Source organism: Girardinichthys multiradiatus, chromosome 5 (assembly GCF_021462225.1).
Source record: "Girardinichthys multiradiatus isolate DD_20200921_A chromosome 5, DD_fGirMul_XY1, whole genome shotgun sequence".
Lineage (NCBI taxonomy): Eukaryota > Metazoa > Chordata > Actinopteri > Cyprinodontiformes > Goodeidae > Girardinichthys > Girardinichthys multiradiatus.
Window position 1 is genome coordinate 8,730,312 of NC_061798.1, and position 20,747 is coordinate 8,751,058.

The 20,747-nt window shown below is 39.8% G+C and overlaps 2 protein-coding genes across 4 annotated transcripts in view; both read right to left on the bottom strand.

Annotated features, from left to right (window-relative positions):
• Positions 1–6,688, bottom strand: part of LOC124868942 (phosphoinositide 3-kinase regulatory subunit 6) — a 32,378-nt gene extending 25,690 nt beyond the window's left edge. For both annotated transcript variants that reach the window (XM_047366602.1, XM_047366601.1), the window contains exon 1: positions 6,574–6,688. The gene's annotated coding sequence lies outside the window, so the exon portion shown is untranslated. The remainder of the gene's footprint in view (positions 1–6,573) is intronic.
• A 2,975-nt stretch (positions 6,689–9,663) lies between these two features.
• Positions 9,664–20,747, bottom strand: part of pik3r5 (phosphoinositide-3-kinase, regulatory subunit 5) — a 31,649-nt gene continuing 20,565 nt past the window's right edge. For both annotated transcript variants that reach the window (XM_047364423.1, XM_047364422.1), the window contains exons 9-18: positions 20,159–20,227; positions 19,223–20,070; positions 16,938–17,057; positions 15,478–15,609; positions 15,266–15,359; positions 14,823–14,899; positions 13,617–13,710; positions 12,512–12,594; positions 10,986–11,101; positions 9,664–10,802 (exon numbers count right to left, since the gene is read on the bottom strand). In XM_047364423.1, the coding sequence (XP_047220379.1) occupies positions 10,652–10,802; positions 10,986–11,101; positions 12,512–12,594; positions 13,617–13,710; positions 14,823–14,899; positions 15,266–15,359; positions 15,478–15,609; positions 16,938–17,057; positions 19,223–20,070; positions 20,159–20,227 (1,784 nt within the window). In that variant the 3' untranslated portion in view covers positions 9,664–10,651. The remainder of the gene's footprint in view (positions 10,803–10,985; positions 11,102–12,511; positions 12,595–13,616; positions 13,711–14,822; positions 14,900–15,265; positions 15,360–15,477; positions 15,610–16,937; positions 17,058–19,222; positions 20,071–20,158; positions 20,228–20,747) is intronic.

Below are 20,747 nucleotides of genomic sequence, written 5' to 3' on the forward strand. Positions count from 1 at the left end.
GAAATGCATTAAGACTGCCTAAAAAAAAACATATGAAACCAAAGAATAGAGGAATTTAGAGGAGATTTTTGCATGGAAGCCACATGACTTACTGCACCAACACACAGCTCTGTATTTTAGCTGTAAAAACAGGATTAAAGAGAGATCACACAAATGTAAGAGAAAGTTCAAAATGTGATGAGAGCTGTAGCATCAGAGCCAGCCAACCTTTTGACCCAACTGCAGCTAACCACTGCAATCTGTGTAGCACCAAAAGCTAACTCTCTCCTCTTTTTGTTGCGAAACTTCCCATGATCGGATCAGTGCACGCAGCAACCTGTATGACTTTCATTACCTCTCATCCCACAGGTCTTGTTACATTTCATTGTGGGCAAAGTCAGATCAGTTAAACGGCCCACAAAGCATCCAATGAACACAAAAACAGGTCAAAACACTATTAGTGGTGCCAAGTCCACATACCAGTGAAACAAATTACCCCTATGACTGTTGACTGTTTACGGTTAATGTGAACCAGTTCCTGTTGTACGTTTTGGCCCCCTGACGCACATCTGTCTGCTCCCTCTCCTGCACAGACAGCTGTCAGCATGCAGCTCGCTGGTCAGCCTGAACAATGAGACCGAACCGAAAACAGGGGAGTTTATTTCCGTTCCGGCACGCAGCAGACATCTCAGAAAACAGGAAGAGCTGTGTGGAAGTGCGTTCATAGAGCAATAAAGAAAGGGTGCTTTTTAAGGTGGAGGGTGGGAGGGGGTGGAACTGTATTTATAGGTGCTTCTTTGATTGGAAATCCCCTGCAGAGGACCGCACTGCATCTGCCACTGATGGGATTCACAGACTCTGACATCCAGACCTGGACTGAGTGGAAATATAAGAAAAGATTTTTGAGGTTTGCCCCATTTCAAAGATGCCAAGGATGCCAAAGAACAACAGGCATGGCGACACAGTGCTCAGGTTTCCTGACAGGAAAATATGTGTTAAACTTATTTATGGGCTGACGGTAATAGATGCTATTCTTTTAATACTTGAGATAAATAAATATCACAAGAAGTAAAACTGGAAATACACGATCTACCATGAGGTATGAGATGAAGAGTTAAAAACATGTTTGTCCTCTGCAGATTCAAAGAGACAGTTGCAAAGTAGTAGTATGATCATCAGAGGGTTTCAATCAAAGAGACTTCCTGTATTGACATTACTGGACAATGTAAGGAAGCTGTTCTGGACCAATGAAAGTGTGTGTGTGTGTGTGTGTGTGTGTGTGTTGTGTGTGTGTGTTGCTGGTAGAGTAGATCCATGAGGGCTCAGTAGATCATCCCACTTGATCTACAGATCAGGGGTTAACTTACACCACTTGGTGTAAGTTAACCCCTGGTGGGTAGAGAGTGGTCATACCCAGCACTGACATCTGTCCTGGCAGATCACAAATACACGTGTAAATATACCCAGCAAACACTGAGCAAACATCAGCATGCTCTGGGTTCCTGCATGAACAATGTATGCTTGAAACCTCATGAACACAGTAGGCTTCCATGTTGTTTGCCTTTTATTGATCATGCTTCAGAAAATTGTTGGTTTGAGTATGTGTTTTTGAATAAATTGTTACTTTCACATTTCTTTACTTTGTTTATATTTAGACAAAAAATGCACTAATCACTTTTTTGGTCAATTTTTAATCTCTAATTTTTGTAGAAATTACAAATTAAACCTCACCACAAACACATTTTGACAAAAGACAGCTCACTTGATTTACCTTTTAGCCGTGTTTTGCTAACTCCCTTGATGTCTAAGAAACCCTGACTATATTCTTTCAATCAGAATTCGTTCAGAGTTGGTACGATCAAACATCAGACAACTCTGGCGTTAGCCCAGGACAATTATTTCACCTAAACTGTCCTGGGCCATGTTAACCTGGTGTACCTTGCTTGCTACTCTGTCAGTCATTACATGGACATCTCTGAATTTAAACCAAATATATTCTATAAACAGTACTGCTAAAATCAAACACTACAATTGGCTAATTTAAACCAATTGAATGTTTTTTAAGGGTTCTCAAAGATTTTTTTGTAATGAACTGACATTGGGTTCACAGTGGGGTACCGGTTCTAACCACGCTCCATCCATGTCAGTCGTTGTGTCCTTGGCAAGACACTTCACCCGTCCTACCTAATGATGGTGGACAGAGGGCTCGGTGGCGCCGATTGTGTGGCGGCCCCATTTCTGTTAGTCTGCCTCAGGGCAGCTGTGGCTTCAGTGTACCTCTGTCAGTGTGTGAATGTGTGCATGAATGGGTGGACGACTGACTGTATTGTAAAGTGCTTTGGGGTCCTTGGACTTGATAAACTGCTAAACAAGTGCAGGCCATTTACAAGGACACTGAATGAACAAGTTCTCTCCAATATTTATATATGTTTCGACAGTTTCCTAAGCTGGTTGTAACATCTATAACATCTATAGAGCTTTTAAGCAGTATGTATCATGTTTGCCAATGTACACACTTTTGATTACAGTAAAGTTGTGTAGAAGATTCTGACAAGCTGGGACCAATCTGTCAAAACAGTGTTTATGTTGAGTTGTATTTGATCTCTGCTGTCTAAATACTGCTGTCAAACACATCAAGGCTCTACTACATGAATACATAATCTCTATTTATGGCTTTAAGCAAATAATTCATGTTCCTGTTGCACATTTCTATCTGATCTATTCGACTTGTTAATGATAATAAATCAAACGTTTAATGTACTCCATCCAAAATGCATTCCCTGACATTGACAGTCCTAATCCAGCACATACAGTATGATGTAGTCCGTTCAGCACCAGGCAAATAAGCTTTTTGTACAGAATTTCCTGGCTCATAATAACCTTGAATAATGTGTGTTATGATGGAGCATATGAAACAAATAAAACCCTTGCGCAGTCATTGAAAACAAAGCCTGGGTTATTCGCCTGAAACCATCTTTTTATAACAAAGAACAGATTCTTGTTGATCACCCTTGCCGCTTACCTTTTCACAGACACAGGTAACCTGCTGAAGTAAACTTGTATATATCAGTGGACATAAGCGCATGTAAAGTTCTCTAATCACTACGACAGCCCAATGCGGCTACTGCCTCTGCTTTCCAAGGAGCTCACAAGAACTATGCCGCGAAATGTAGCCAGTTTTTCTGATTCCTCAAACTGAACAAGTAAACTCTGCCCTTCTCTACTCCCTTTTTGAATAAGCAGCAACCAACAATGCAAAGTTTGAATGTGAGCATTGTTGCAGGTTTTCCGACCAAATATTTCTGCTGTGTTCGCTGACAAGAGCCTAGTATTAAGAAACAACCTGCAGGGTGTGGACAAAGTTATGTTACTTTAGTTATTTTAATTTTACAGTACAACTCATGCTCTTTTGTGTTGTGTCTAGTCTAACTGTTTGCAAATGAATTCATACTATACATTATTGACTTAAAGCGATACTTTAAAATGATAATTCTACAACTAGTTCATGGAAGACAGATTAAAGCCACTATATGAGCTACAGCTACAAGCCGAGCACGGAGACTTAAAATGTTTTAGATCATCAGACAAACAATATCAGACCAACATAACCTGAGTGAATAAAAATTGCAGTTTACAAATGATGATGTCATTTCTGGAGGGAAAACAAGCTTTCAAACCAACTGGGAGAAAAGATAATTAACCCCTTGTTAAATCATGATATACCACATTTTTTTCTGGTTCAGTTTTACCAGCCATAGTCAGATTTGATTATATTTAGACGTGTATAGTTCAGAAATTACTTAAATAGAAGCTGACTGATGACATGAAGTAGGCTAAAGATCTCAAAAGCAAAACATCATGCCCCAGTCTAAAGCAATTCAAGAACAGAAGAGAAACAAAGTCCTTGGTCTGGAAGGGTTACAAAGCCATTTCTAGGACTGGGACTGCAGGGAACCCCAGTGAGCACCCCAAGAGGACGACAACTCATCCAAGAAGTCAGAGAGGAACCCAGAGCAACATCTAAAGCTCTACAGACCTCGTCTGTACTCAGACCCCGTTATTTAATACTTTGTAGAACAAATGTTTTTGCTGCAATTATATTAAATATTTTGGGGAATGTTTACCAACTTTGCCTATAAGCCTGTAATCTTTGCCCATTTTTCTTTGCAAAATAGCTCAACCTGAGTCAGTTTGGATTGAGAACATTTGTGAACATCAATTTTCATGCCTTGCTACAGATTGTTAGCTGAGTTCATTTATTGTAGCTCTGGGTGTTAAGGTCCGTCTGGAAGGTGAACCTCCGCCCCTGTCTCAAGTTACTGCCGCTACTCACAATTTGGTTTTTCCAGGGATTGTCTCGTAGCTCCAATCATTTTCCCCTCAACTCTGACCAGCTACCTTGTTCGAGTTTAACAAAAGCTTTGCCACAGAATGATGCTTCCACCACCATGTTTCACTGTGTTGATAATGTGTTTATGGGTTCTCTTTTTTCATTTTGTTTTTAACTTCACATATGGTGTTGTCAATGTTGCAGAAAGTCCAGTTTTGGTTCTATCTGACTAAAGTGCCTCTATCCAACAACTGCTGTATGCCAAACATGGGCTGCTGAAAAACATTAAACTGGACTCCTACTGACTGAGTACATACCAAGTAGCTGCCTTGTTAACAGATTCTCCAAACTGCACTGTGGATCTCTGCACCTCCTCCAAAGTCACCATGGCCCTCTTGAATACTTCTTTGAGTATTGCTCTTCTGACCTGATCTGTCTGGCTTGGAGGAACCACCATGTCTTGGTAGCCCTGAAATTGTGTCATGCTCTTGATATTTACAGATAAGGAATTGAACAGTGCTTTGTAAAACATCCAATCATTGGGATATAGTTTATATCTTAAGCCAGCTTTATTAGTTTTCCACATTTGTATCCCTGGCCTGGCTATTATGTTCCTTGTTCATGGTTTGTTCACTAAAGGTCTCTGAAGGCAATTGGTTGAATGGGTTTTTATGTTGGGATATTGGGATAAACGTCAAAATTATGCCCCACCTTGTGTCATTCTGTCACATAAAATAGCAATAAAATACATTAATGATAGTGGTTGTATCATGATAAAAATGTGAAACATTTAAAGCATTAAAAACAAATTTGTGTTCTGAAAAAAGGCTGTAGCTGATTAAATTTGGACAGCCAATAAAAAAGCTTAAAAGGTTACAGTAAGACATTTTTATTGAAAAAACAAAAAGGTTTCCTTTAGCTCCATTTGGTCATTGTAAAAGGTCTGTGATCTTCCTTGTTATCGCAGAAAGTAAGGCATGAAGAAGATGGGAGAAAATGAATAATATTTTATGTGGCGTTAAGCTCCATGAACATGGCATTGCCTTTGTGATCACTGACAAGCTCATTACCCGTATTATTTGCTTAGCTTTGGGTGTTGGGATGTCTCTGAACCTGTTTTTGCCATACCTGTGCCATCAACTAACATATTTTGCATTTGCTGCAAGCTCTCCTCACGTGTTACTAGATCTAGGAAAAATTCGCATTGGAGTTATTTACTACCGGTCAGTGGGAGTTTATTACAGTAAGATAACTTTACAGCTGAGCTTACACTTGACATGTCAACTAAAATCAATTTAGTCACTGAGTTTAACTAATGTATTTAAATGTTAGTAAATCTTTTACATGTTTTCCCATTAAACCATTTCCAAGAATAGACTCTTGTAACAACAATTACATTTTATGGAGGTCATGTCATGGCATTCTCATCTCAGATCAATGAGCCTCACCCAATAGGCTGACATCAGTGGAACCAGATGTCACTGATAAATTAGTAGTAGTCAATTTGGCAGGATGTATGCAGTGAGCATTACACTTACAGCTCACCATGAAGGAACCACGAACAAACACACCACTTGCACACGTAGGGTTATCCTGCATCCCCTCAATCTCCTAAGCGGCACCAGCAGGCTCAGATCTACAACAAGGGAGCTGGAGGAGATCCAGCGGTGCACTCAGACACAACAGAGAGCCGCTGGAGATTTCGTGAGACCACGGACTCTTATCAAACTCTTATTATCTGGGGAGGGAAAAAATAAACCCTCCGTCCGTTTCTTCCCGTGTCAAGTTGATTTTTAAATTTTTTTTTTTTTTTTTTTTGCACTAGCCTGAGTTATAGAGCCCTAGCAAAACGGTGAGGGCAGGAGGCATCTGTCTAACACGAGCCGAGGCGATTGCATCTCTGCCGAGGTATTCATTCAGACACTGCTGTAAACTACTGTTAGGTTTTATCTGCGAGGTGCGGTTACTGCTTCAATAAAGTTAGTTACCCTGCTATCAAGATTAAAATTTCACCTTCCAGGCGTAAAGACAGACAGGAATGAGATAACATAAATGAATGACAGTAAAACAGGTCAAAATTCGACGAACATTCAAACTTATCAAAAGAAAGCGGAGCACATTTTTCAGTTAAAGACTAGCATAAAGTGTATTCTCCCCTTGAGCAGCTAAAATTTATATTTTGGGAAAAACGTTGGCGCTCAACTGTTTTGTAAAGACAAAAGCATGCCTTAAGTGAGACTTCAGGTAAGTTTAGGAACACTTACCTAAAGTGAAGCTGCTGAAACTCCATTTGTTTAATAGTAGCCCTCTGTTAGAGCAGAGATGACTGTCCGTCACTCTTTGCTCTGCTCATCTGTACTCGACTGTCAGGGTGACAAGTAGCTGAGAGCAAACCACGCCCCACCACAAGGCGACAGCCAATCAAATCACTGAGCAAAATGAACTGCTATTACTATTCTTAAATACTCCTTTATCCCAACGCGTTTTGTCGCTAATGGATTTATTTAGTGAAGAAATGTATTTTGTGGAACTTCATAGCATGTTGTATTTCCTAATCTGATAGGTCTCAAGGTTCTCATCACTGTTTTAAAATAGTCAAATCTGTGGTTTCGAAGAGCATTTTGATGGTGAGGATGGTGGTAAAAGTGAGAAGCAGGACAACATCCTTTTCCAAAGCTTTTTGCCTACACATGATAAACTGGAACTGGAATGTGTAATTGTTACATAGAGGCAAACGTTCAGTAACGACACCAAACACTGAGCATTTCTGGATTTTTTACAAGCTGAACTATCAACATGTCCAATCAAAACATAGTAAACATGCTAGAATGACCTTAGCGCTTCAGTAAACTTTAGAAACAAATGATAAAGCTTAGCGAGTTAGCAGCATCCCCCCAGTGAGCCAATACTATATATGTATGCCTTTTAGATTCTGCTGCATGCAGAATATCAGTGGTGAGTGAATTACACGCAGTCCCAATATAACCCAATTAACACTGATAAAAAGTAGATATTTTCATGTATATGCAGGGTACTGAGGTATTTTAGACTTATTTTTACAGATTTCACTTAAAATATAGTGGCACCTATAGCCTACCACAAGGAAGTACAGCCGCTGCTAATGCATCTCTGTGGAAACCGAAAAATGAGTACAAAACCCATATAAAAGCAGAAGCGGAAATGCAAAGGATTTACCACACTGCAGCACATTATCTCGGTTCATTATTTTCCTGAAAGCCAAAAGTATATAAAGATTACTGATGTGAGTGGGTTAAGCTACTTTTAGAATATATTAATGAAGTCCTCCAAGTGAATGTCTATTTTCTCATATCTATCTATTGATTGTGTTTCTAGTTCAGACATAATGATCTTTTTGGGAACCTTAAACATCCCAGACCAAACAAACATACTGTTTGGCTTATTGATTGGTTTAGACTTGTCACAGGATTACAATATGGGTAAAAGTTTCCATTTTTGTCAATACGGATACTGAATGGGAAATACTAGTTCCACTGGATTTAAGAGAGAAATTAGTAGCCAGGCACTGTTGTTCAAACACATTTGATTACATGAATGATCGTATGTGAACACATCTAGAAAAGCAGGAGTGTTGGCAGTTTCCTGGCTTAGAGGTTAGAAGTTTTCTGGATGTTAGGCCATTATGCACAGCACAATGTTCGGTGAAAACCAAACAGCATTTCAGCACAAGCATCCCTTACAAACTGTCAAGCACGGGTTGAAGGAGATGTTTGTTTTGACGCCTCGGAAATTAGTACCTTTGAGTCAATTATGAACTCCTTCCTATATCAAAGAATTTTAGAGTCAAAAAATATGAGGCCATCTGGCTCCAAGCTCCAATCAAGTGAAGCGATGTTAAGAATGTGGACCAAAATTTCAGGGCTGACAGTGAAACAGAAATCCGTTTTTTCCTATGACTGTTGAGAATGGTGAACATTTTGACTGTATGTAAAACACCCTTAAACTAATAACTTATTGAAGCACCTTTTGATTTAATTTCTGCATTCTGTTTCCTTTTGTAGTGCTCCTTTAAAAATCATACTTTTGATCTGACATATTTACCCACTCTGCCTTGCAAAGGTTCTCCAAATCTATCAGATTGTGAAGACATCTGTTGTTTACAGCCCTCTTCAGATGACCTGAAAGATTTCCCATCAGGTGTATTTTAGAAATGTGACTCAGCCATTCCACAACTTGAATTTTCTTTGAGTAAAGTCATTCTTGACTAGAAGAATGTTTTGAATCAAAACTGACAGGTATTAAGGGCTGTTCATGACTTTATCCTTGACAAAAAGTCTAGCTTCGTCTTAAGAAAAATAGCCCCAGGACATGGCGTTGCCACCACCATATTCCAATGTATGGTTCTCCATTGGTGATGTTCTCTGTTGTTTTTGGGTCAAATTACAATCAGAAATTTCAGTTAAAAGTTAATCAGAGAGAACACATTCTCCCATAAGGCTTTGGGGTGTTTTCTTTGGAGGGAAAGACTTCTATGAACCAAAGCCCTAGCTCATACACATGGAGACTACAGGAGATGCTCATCACATACAGGTGAAAACCAGTGCCAACCAGAAACCTTCTGTATTGCTGTCAGGCACTTGCTAGTCTTTGTTTTCATCTTTTATGTTTTTAATCAATTTTGGAAAAATTTCCAATTTTAGTAATGTTACTGTTGATCCATATTTTGTTCAATCATTGATGACTGTCTTGACTGTGCCTTGGTTTATATTTAATGCTGTGGGGGTAGTTTTTTATTGTCCTCATCTCCTGACTGATACCTTTGCAGAACAAAATGGTTTTCCCTCTTGCTAACCCTTTGCAAACAGCCTTAACTAAAGGATACAAATAAACCAATTGTTAGGCAGTGCTATGAGGCTAACAAACTGTTCAGAAACTCTACTAAAATACTTCAACTTCATTTTAAGTTCAACGCATGCACAATAATTGATGGCTGGTGTGAACCCAAAAACACTGAATACTAGAACTGAATCAAAAGGAGCTTAAAGTATTAGTTTAACCCCTTGTTGACTATCATTGTAAATTAATCCCGAACCACCACACAAAAAGGTGGCATATTTCTAGCTCTAATAACTGCTGATACTCATATAGCACATAAAAATCATACTGGAAGCCCATTGCCTGTCTCTGAGGGGCCAGTTATGACCCTACTGGGTCATAACTGGGGGAAAACATTTTGGGAAAACATTCTGAAATGATTAATAATTGTCTTTATACCCACTGTACATTGTAGAGATAAAATAGATTATGCTGGGTGTAGTATCACTCACAAATAAATCAAATATTTTTCAATATAAAAAAAACAAAAAACGACAAACTACAAAATATATTTTATTGGTACATATTGTTTTACATTTTTAGAAAGTGCAGATAATCAGTTACATAGGAAGATGGCCATTCGAGTGCATTTTACAGCACCATAATATCCACCTCTATTCTTGATCATTTTATCGTTTTAATAAGTTGGACTGTGATTTTCTCATGATATATTACAGTGTTTACAGAGAGTTCGGTTTCAAATTCAAATGATTATATATGCGGCGTGGAGTGGAGGTTATTTGAAAAGCCAACAGAGACCCCTGGTGGTGCGGTTAAAAACTGTAACTCCTTGGGAGAAATATAATCAGATTACATGATACACATAAAAACATTATGGCGTTGAGTAAAAGTTATAGTACGTGAAATATCTTAAGGGCATAATATTTACACGTTATACATCTATAGTGTGCTTTCACAATAGTTCAGAATCGACTGTCGTGGGTTTGATTGATAAAAAATACATTATCCTATCTTTCTGTCTGTGGGACTGATTTACCAAAACATGCTGTCAAGGTAATGCCAGTGCAAATGATATGTTTACATAAAACTTTGAATATTTACCCTGATCAACCATTATACATTCTATTGTAACTGTGGGTGAAGTCAGTTTTGTCAACAAACATACAAAAAAAAGGAACTGAAACCTAAAAAGTGAAACTTGAAAAGATCTCTTCATAACAGCGAAGGTCTGCATTGCACAGATAAAATGAATCCCGTCTCCAGACGGTCTTGGTTTCATGCGAGTTAAGAGTACTGATCTGATCAGAAGACAACAGAGTCTGGAGTTCAGTGTGCAGATGCCTAGTTTCCAAAACCTGCATTCAGCGTCCGCCATGTTGAAATGAACCAAACTACCTTCAAGAAAACCGGCACAGACAATGAGAAGTTCTTTGTGTTTTTTCTTCTGCAGTGTGTGCAAAGTATACAATGAATAACAGTGCTGAAGATCTTTCTGATCGAATCCACCGAAACCGGTGGTGAACGTTCTCAGGGTAGAGCCCCGCTGAAGGTTACAATAGGCAGGCAGAGCAGGGAGCAGAAGGTGGGGTTAAGAGGCTGGATCTGAGCAGAAGCCTGGGATTTTCTTAGCCTCCAGTCAGTAGAGCTGTCAGGTTTGTAGCACACAGATATTTCACATCTGGATGAAACAGGAGGACACACATGGGTGAGAGAAAACACTTGATTGTGAGCCTGAAGATGACAAACTGCAGACTTAAAAGGAAAATACGACGAGATTGTGGTGGTGGATAAAATGAGGCTCATAAAACCAACTTCCTAGCGGTAATGGTTAGATCTTTCCACATCTCATTTGATTCCATACCTGGTGACACTTTGCAGTATCTTTTTTTCATCCTGGTCCAGGCATACAGCAAAAGTTGTGTTTCCAGCTCCACTGACCTGCACCTTGTCCACCTTCACCTCAGTCACAGTGAGCTGCTACAAACATGAGCACAACAATGGTAATAATTAGTTATGGTTAGTTAGCATTTAAAGACTTTCACCTTTTGCACATTTTGGCATATTACACCCACATACTTTAATGTTGTTTATTTGGATTTTAGGTGACAGAATACAAAGTAGTGAATAACTGCACAGTGGAAGGAAAAGGATACATGGATCTATAAAACTTTCAAAAAACAAAAAATCTGATAAATGTAGAGTTCATTAAATCTTCTTTACTTTGATACACATAAATTAAACAACTAAAAGGTTTGCACATCTAAACTTTGCAAAATAGATCAAGCTCAGTCAGCTTGGAAAAGCATCCATTTCTACAGCTCCGTCAGAGTTGCCATGGGGACCTTGGCTGCTTCTCTGATTAAAGCTGTCTTAGTCCGGCTGTCCGCTTAGTTTGATGTCCATGTCTGAGTCTTGCAAGTACGTCATACATTCTGAACAATAGTTTGAACAGAGCTCTGTAAGATGCTCAAAACTTGGGATATTGTTTCATAACCTGACCCTGCTTTAAACGTCTCCACAACCTTAGCGCTGACCTGTCTGCTGTTTTCCTTGGTCTGCATGATGCTTTTTGTAGAAGCCAATAGATTAGATTTTATTTAGGGGTAATCAGAGTAAAGGGGACTGATTCCAAATGCTCTATATTTACTCTCACTCACTTAAAACTGTGCACTTATATTTATATTATATTGTAGATATGTTTGTACTGTTTAATTTGTACTGTATTGCACCGACTACGCCAAAACAAATTCCTTGTATGTCCAAAAACGTACTTGGCAATAAAGCTTTTCTGATTCTGATTCTGATTCTGAAATGCCTGTCTCACTTACTTAATTACTTATATGAAAAAAAAAAATTGATAGCCATCTTTTATTTTTGTTCCACTTCCCAATTGCGCACAAATTTGTGATGGACTGTCCAAAACAAATCTCAGTAAAATACACTGAAAATTGTGGTTTTAATACGACAAAATGTGAAAAACTTTAAGAGGTACGAATACATTGTCATGTTGCAAAATAACATAAAGAGTTATTGTACTTTGGTTCGTTCCAAGAAATTTAAACAGGCCCTATGCACTTTATTTTAAGAATGGAGAAAACTGTTAAAGTTCGCTGAGAGAGAGCTGTAATGTTGAGCAAAGACGATTTCTGCCAAAACACAAAAACAAACATCGTCTGTTGTGGCTTGTTGCTCTATCAAGCCGTCAGTGTGAAAAACGGTTCTCATACGTGTTTTTATTCGTGAAATTGGAGCAAGCCGATGCTATCAAAGTAGCATTCAGATCTGGGCCTTTGAAGGCTATGCGCTGCAGTGCCGTGTGCGACACGTTGCCGCGCCGGCGTTGAAACCACAAACCACCAAGATGGGCTGATGTCACGTCAGGCTTACCTGATTGTAGCTCTTCTTGCTTTTGCAGTTCTGTCTCTTCAGAACCTCAGTCATGGTGAGCTGCAGGCACTCCATCTTTGAATCTGACAGATTTATAAAAACATTTAGCACACTTCCTCCTCTGACAGCAGTTTCACACACCAAAGCGTTGTTTGTACAGATATGTGAAAAAGTGACAAATATATAAAAACTTTGATTAACCCAAAAATTATCGCTATGGCTGCAAACATAATGACATAGTAATTATTAAATTTATAATATTATCTAAAACATCTATTTCTGGTTATTTTGATTTTAATACAAAAATCAAAGCAAGAATATAAAATTAAAAACAATAAAACGTAACAGTATTTTTTAAGCGCTTAGTGTGCAGCATATTTTGCATTTCTCCAGTTTTGCCCATTATGGAGTAACATCAGCTGATATGATTTCATTAATTAGTCCCATCGAGCCAAACAAGTTCCCATCTTATCAACTAGTTATTCTAACAACAGGGAAGGAGGGCGCTCCTTTAGCTTCCACAATGGCACCAGGCAGCCAGAAATAGTGCTGGTATGAACACAAATTGAGGCTCTCTGGAAATCCGCTTGTTGGTATAAAAATACCATTTTAAAGTGTCCAACTGTGGTATCTTTAATATTTGTTACAGATTCAATTGGGGAAATTCAAACAAATTGTGTTTTTGTTTTTTTGGCAGACTGCTGGTTACAAATGATCTAATTTCATTCTTTGCCAAGTGCTCTGTTATTATGAGCCAGCCGAGGTTCATCTCTTAGCTTTAAATGCCTTTATTGTGTCTAAACAATTCAATCAGTTAAATGGCTTAAACTTAAATACATTTTTTGAAATGGACTGAAAATGAGTGAAAAAGATGCCAAGGTGCCATGCAAAATATTTGAAGACGTTCAGAAAGCCTGAAGAATCATTGTTTCAGACCACTTGATCAGAAAACAAAAAACTTGCTTGGAAGGAGATAAATAAGGCAAATGGGGTAAAACGCAAGGCTTTTGCACTTTACTGCAATGTTCAAAATCCAAACTTAAATTCCATCTGAAATAGTAAAAATATATACACAAAACCCTCAGAGCATCAAGTAGTGGCCTACCTAGTTCCTCAGGGTTCTTGCATGCTTTGATCAAGTTAACTGAAGTACAGACTTTGGTTTCTCTTTTCCACTGGCTTCTTCCACTAACAACCACCTGAATGAGATGGAAAGATGGATAAAGAAAGACACTTGAACGCAGTGAATGGTAACAGTGTAAAAGTGGGAAGCATTGAGGTGAAGTCCTGCCCTGCCAGTGTATGCCACATTATGTGATGAACACAAGTAGATGTAGATTTTATTCTAAACTGGATAAGGTGTGTGAAAGGAAGATTCATTTCCTACCACAAGGTGGAACTATGGCAGAAATGTGTGTCTTCACAACAAAACATAGTGTACCGCTAGCATTCCACTAGAATGCAAAATTTTAATGGTTATGCATCCAATAGTAGTGTAGTTTACATCTGATCAGCATAATGTCAGGAGGGGCCTTTATTCAAATATAAGTGTATAAATATAATATCTAAAACTGGCATTTCAAAATAGCTCTTCTTCTGATCTAGATATCTACACAATCCTCAAGCAGTTAGCAATTTTGATCAGTTTTACAGCATGTCTAATACCTTTTATAGGCTAAAATACATAGATGCAGCAAGCATTTCCAAATCCAGACAGGTACATAACAAGTAGAGGTGTACAGCTCAATAGAGTAAAACAGAGCACCCTAGCTATACTCTGTTTAGCCTTTCTGTTATCTCGTTTAGAAAGCGTTGCTCTCTCAAGGCCTGAAACATGTCTCAACATGTCCTAAAAATCTCTCTGTGAATACTTTGCTGATACTAAAGATAGGTAACGTTTTAGTATTATTCCCTTAGTAGCAGCCTCCACTCAGAAGAGTGTTGTGGTCAGCATAACCTGGTAGCTATTAGTTGTGTTTGATGTAAAAAAGCTGGAATTTCTTAGTTTCCGACTTGCTGGTCACCTGTCATGGACAACTGAATGGAAAATCAGCTGATTCTGGTCCCTGACTTCTTTATGAATCTTGAGATAAACGTTTTTAAAAACAAGGACACGACCTTTGTCAGAGCAGGCTTGTTTCAGCAGAAGTGACCGAAACTACAATCAGCTGAATTTTATCAAAAGAGGCCAATCAGCAAATATCTTTAAGGAGGCAATGGTGTGCTTTTTCAATGGTAAATGACACATTTAAGAATACAGTTTTCATAAAACGCATCTTGAGAATGCAGTTTTAACTTCTGATTGCCTTACCCTGTTGTAGACCACCTCCAGGGTAAGAGGCACTGCTTCTCTGTCACCATCAATGCCGAACCGTTTGCTGGCAGCACCTGGAATAAAAACAGGACCTACGTTGGTACCAAAAGCAGGATCAACATCACAGTTGCAGTTTGGTTATATAGTGAAGCACAACATATTCTATTTTTTATTCTTCTAACACTTTTTCATACAGTGTTAGGTTGGAAAGGGTGTGACCAGCCTTTTCTGAACAGTTACTTCTGTTTGGAATGAAAAACCAGAAGTGCAAGCAGCATTAAAAACTGCAGCTATGAAAGTAGATGTGATGTTAATGGCGTTATAGAAAAAGCAGCTGTTCCTCTTTTATAAATACAGTCCGGCTCATTTTTAAGCGATGACGCAATTAACTGCAAGGAAATGTGGAGAGGTTGCTAGTTTGGCCTGCGTGCTGCGCTCACCCATGGCCTTGATGGCTCGCGTTCCTGCAGTGTGACCCAACTCGAGAGAGTGAATGAACACCTCGGTCCTCCTCTCTCCGCAAGCCAACGTCAGCTGCAAAACCCAAAGTGTGGAAATCATTCAGAGTATTGTGATTGTGGTGAAACATCTCTTTGAGGAGAGTGTTTAAAAAGGGACAAATATGTGCATCATAGCTGACTGAGTCCATTACCTCAGCCTGATAGAGCTGGATTAGAGCAGGGCGTGCTGCGTAGCGGCAGTAGTACAGCACCAAGTCAGCCAGGATGGGCAGACGCTGCTCATTTGAGCTATCGTAGGAGATCGACTCGGTTTTTGAGGTTTGCTGAAACAACATTTAAATGTCAGAGTAGAGTTCCAGACAGGGCAGTGCAGGCATCAATAAAAGATATTTACAGTGCCTTGCAAAAGTAATGACACCTCTTAAACTTCTCATTTTGTCATGTTACAGCCACAGACTTCAGCGTATCGTAATGGGATTTCATGTGATAGCCCAACACTAAATAGTTCCTAATTGTGAAGTGAAATAAAAAGGACACATTTTTGATATCGTTTTGCAAATAAAAATTTGAGAACTGAGATGTGCAATTGTACCTGGCCTCTGAGTCAGTCCTTTGTGGAATCAGCTTTTCTACAACTATATTTGTACTTTACAGGCTTTTGCGTATGTCTCCTCCAGTTATGTCCACCTAGAGACAGACTGTTTTGCTCATTCCTCTTTGCAAAATACTTGAAGTTCAATCAGATATCGAGTTCTGCCATATGTTCTCGATGAGTCTGGCCCATTGTACCTCTGGCTCCATGTCTATGGTCTATGTCCTGCTGGAAGGTGAAACTCTGCCCCAATATCATGTGGTTTGCATTGTCTAGTAGGATTATTTCCAGGACTGCCCAGCATTTAGCTCCATCCATTTTCCAATCAAATCCTACCAGATTCCCTGTCCCTGCTGAAGAAAAGCATCCCCACAGCATGGTGCTGCTACCACCATGTTTCATGGTGGGAATAGGGTGTTTAGGGTGATATGCAGTGTTATTTTTTTTTCCACACATAGTATTTTGAATTATGCCAAAAAGCTTTATTTTGGTCTCGTCTGACCAGAGCATAGCATACCACCTTTTGCTGTGTCCCCTACATGGATTGTTTTCATGGTTTTCTTTAAAAATGGAATCTCTTCAGGACTCCATGGTAAACTGCACACATATTAGCTGGATTTCAACAGATTCTCCTTCTTGAGCAATGAATCTCTGCAGCTCCTCCAATGTTCCTATAGGCCTCTTGGCTGCTTCTTTGATTGAATCTCTCCTCATACCCCCTTCCATTTTAGGTGGAGGTTTGATGTTATGCCATATTCTTTCCAGTTATTTTATTGGTAAGAGTAAAGGAGCTGAACAATTAGAAAACCATGTATGCTTTTCCATCCACTTCACAATTATGTACTACTTTGTGTGGGTCTGTTAAATATGTTCCAAATTAAATATAAGTTTGTAGTTGCACCGTGTTAAAATGTGTAAAAGGTTAAAGGGGTGTGAATACTTCTGGAAGTCCCTGTAAACCTCAGCATTCATCAGTCCAATGAATTCCATTAGCAACTTTAGATCTCACATATTGTAAAAACAACAAAAAAGTAACCAATGAAAGTTGTCCACATGTACCTGGCAGACAACGTTGGTAGGCAACTTGAGGAGGCTGAGGGTGTTTCTTTCGTACCACGGATCCAACATGCCCAGGAGATGTGCAATGTCGTTAGTGCTGTCACCTGTGCGGTTCTGATCCTAATCAGGCAGAACAACATGCATTAGTTCACTTTTTCATTCCATATCACTCCATGTCAGCACCTGTAGCTCTGCAGGCGTCATTGTGAAACCCAGCTATAGGTCCTTCTCAAAATATTAGCATATTGTGATAAAGTTCATTATTTTCCATAATGTCATGATGAAAATTTAACATTCATATATTTTAGATTCATTGCACACTAACTGAAATATTTCAGGTCTTTTATTGTCTTAATACGGATGATTTTGGCATACAGCTCATGAAAACCCAAAATTCCTATCTCACAAAATTAGCATATCATTAAAAGGGTCTCTAAACGAGCTATGAACCTAATCATCTGAATCAATGAGTTAACTCTAAACACCTGCAAAAGATTCCTGAGGCCTTTAAAACTCCCAGCCTGGTTCATCACTCAAAACCCCAATCATGGGTAAGACTGCCGACCTGACTGCTGTCCAGAAGGCCACTATTGACACCCTCAAGCAAGAGGGTAAGACACAGAAAGAAATTTCTGAACGAATAGGCTGTTCCCAGAGTGCTGTATCAAGGCACCTCAGTGGGAAGTCTGTGGGAAGGAAAAAGTGTGGCAGAAAACGCTGCACAACGAGAAGAGGTGACCGGACCCTGAGGAAGATTGTGGAGAAGGACCGATTCCAGACCTCGGGGGACCTGCGGAAGCAGTGGACTGAGTCTGGAGTAGAAACATCCAGAGCCACGGTGCACAGGCGTGTGCAGGAAATGGGCTACAGGTGCCGCATTCCCCAGGTCAAGCCACTTTTGAACCAGAAACAGCGGCAGAAGCGCCTGACCTGGGCTACAGAGAAGCAGCACTGGACTGTTGCTCAGTGGTCCAAAGTACTTTTTTCGGATGAAAGCAAATTCTGCATGTCATTCGGAAATCAAGGTGCCAGAGTCTGGAGGAAGACTGGGGAGAAGGAAATGCCAAAATGCCAGAAGTCCAGTGTCAAGTACCCACAGTCAGTGATGGTCTGGGGTGCCGTGTCAGCTGCTGGTGTTGGTCCACTGTGTTTTATCAAGGGCAGGGTCAATGCAGCTAGCTATCAGGAGATTTTGGAGCACTTCATGCTTCCATCTGCTGAAAAGCTTTATGGAGATGAAGATTTCATTTTTCAGCACGACCTGGCACCTGCTCACAGTGCCAAAAACCACTGGTAAATGGTTTACTGACCATGGTATCACTGTGCTCAATTGGCCTGCCAACTCTCCTGACCTGAACCCCATAGAGAATCTGTGGGATATTGTGAAGAGAACGTTGAGAGACTCAAGACCCAACACTCTGGATGAGCTAAAGGCCGCTATCGAAGCATCCTGGGCCTCCATAAGACCTCAGCAGTGCCACAGGCTGATTGCCTCCATGCCACGCCGCATTGAAGCAGTCATTTCTGCAAAAGGATTCCCGACCAAGTATTGAGTGCATAACTGTACATGATTATTTGAAGGTTGACGTTTTTTGTATTAAAAACACTTTTCTTTTATTGGTCGGATGAAATATGCTAATTTTGTGAGATAGGAATTTTGGGTTTTCTTGAGCTGTATGCCAAAATCATCCGTATTAAGACAATAAAAGACCTGAAATATTTCAGTTAGTGTGCAATGAATCTAAAATATATGAATGTTAAATTTTCATCATGACATTATGGAAAATAATGAACTTTATCACAATATGCTAATATTTTGAGAAGGACCTGTATTTAACAAAATTCAATAAGATGACCCTTTAGCTCTCTGTTGCAAAGTCTATGTGGTTGGATGGTCAGAGCATACTGGGATCACTCGGGCCTGGTGTCCCAGTATAAAACCAACAGCTCATTCTGTCATGGGTTCAGAGAAGGAATCTCTGAACCATTACATCACACAGAAATAACTACTATCATTCCCTGGAAGACATTTGCATTATATAATATTTGCATTTAATAAAAGGTTTTTTTCTAATCTCATCTTTCTGTAGAGTTGAATATTTGGTAGTTCCTGATCAGGAAACTGAAACTGACTGTTCCAGGACAGACAAAGGTTCTGTTTCGGATATTAAATCCCCCAATCTATTTTTAATTGGAATCTATCAATAAACAAATATATAAATAAGCAAAAATAACAGTGTACTCTTTTTCACAAGGAAGTTGAAGAGTTTGGTCAGAGTACTCACCCAGGGCAGACCTGTTCCTTTCGGAGATCCGATTTGGATCAAAGGAGTGGAAGACCTTCGATGTCCAGATACTGAATCCCTCTTGACTGGCACAAAGTAGAACTGCAGGTTGAAGGCTCTTGTGAGACGAGGACACATGCTCTCGTTCTTCCTCAGGCTACTGTAGGCTCGGGCCACCTTCCCTGCTACATGATCTGCACCAAACACCACCACTCTTAACGTAGTATTGCTATTGTCCTCATCACTGCTCAGAATGGGCCTCCTTCGAAAGCAGATGTGTCTTAGAGTCTGGTTTTGAGGCCTTGGCAGAGAATCAGAATTGAATAACCTGACCTGCTGTGGGAGAGAGTTGGAGCGCATTTCCCGCCCCCCCGAAATGTCTTTAGATTCAGAGTTACCCAAGCTCTTAGCCCTACAGAGCATCCTGGGGTGCTTGGGTTTGATAAAAAATCGGTAGAGACGACACGAAACTTTGCTCGACTTCGGAGATCCTTTTTCAGTTACAGGAGAGGAGCTGATGAACTCATCGGAGTCATCAAAGTAGTCGCTGTCAAACCCAGATGCAAAAGAGATGAGGGAGGGAGGATAGGACTCAGAGGTCACAGACAGGGTGGAGAACATTGAGTCTTTGGAGGTGGTGGACAAGGAAGAGATAGTGGAAAAGATGGAAGCACGATGGCTGCCGTCGCAGTCGTTGGCGACAATTAGAGCAGAAACCTCCCCTTGACTCTCCTCGTCATCTTCTGTCCCGTCCTGCTCATCATAAATATTGACCTCTTTTTCCTCCACAGCCTGCATGTTGGTACCAAGGTCATCAACGTCATGCTCCAAAAGGGTGTGGAGAACATCTGTTCAAATGAAAAACATTCACACTCCACTGTTCAAAGTACAATCTACCCATCTGAATTTATAACTGTATTAAGGTGAAGATTTTACCAAAGTTATCCTTCTCCCAGTGAAACATGTACGTTTTGGCTGTGGGCAAAGGTAAAGTCTGGAGGATTCCTAGAAATGAGCCAAAGACAAGAGGAAGGTCAGATTCCAGCTCAAATGTAATCATCTTCCAATGTTGGATCTAGAGATGCACCGAGAAATTGGTTGACCAGAATCACCTGAATCTGTCCCTGATCGATAATGGGCTTATTTCCACCAAATGAATGCAGCACACATAGGCACCAACAATTTGCACTGTGAACAACGGCCTTCTGTGTGGAAGTAGCTACTCACTCAGCCATTATTTGTATAGGCCAGTGATTATTATTCAAGGACAGTTATTCTAGTATCAGTGATGTATTCAAAATGAAGTTATAGGAAACAGATGTGAGAAGCTAACAGCAAGGCTGAACAGTGCTAAATACTAATTTATAAAATGAAAGTTTAAAATGTGAACGCTGTCAACAACACTCTTCGGAGTGGAAGTCGTTACTGCAGGAAGAACAGTCAAAGTTCGCCATCTTCAGTCTAACTGAGGAATTCAAAAATGAAGCCATAGGAAGCACAGAAACTTATAGAAACAAAAACATAT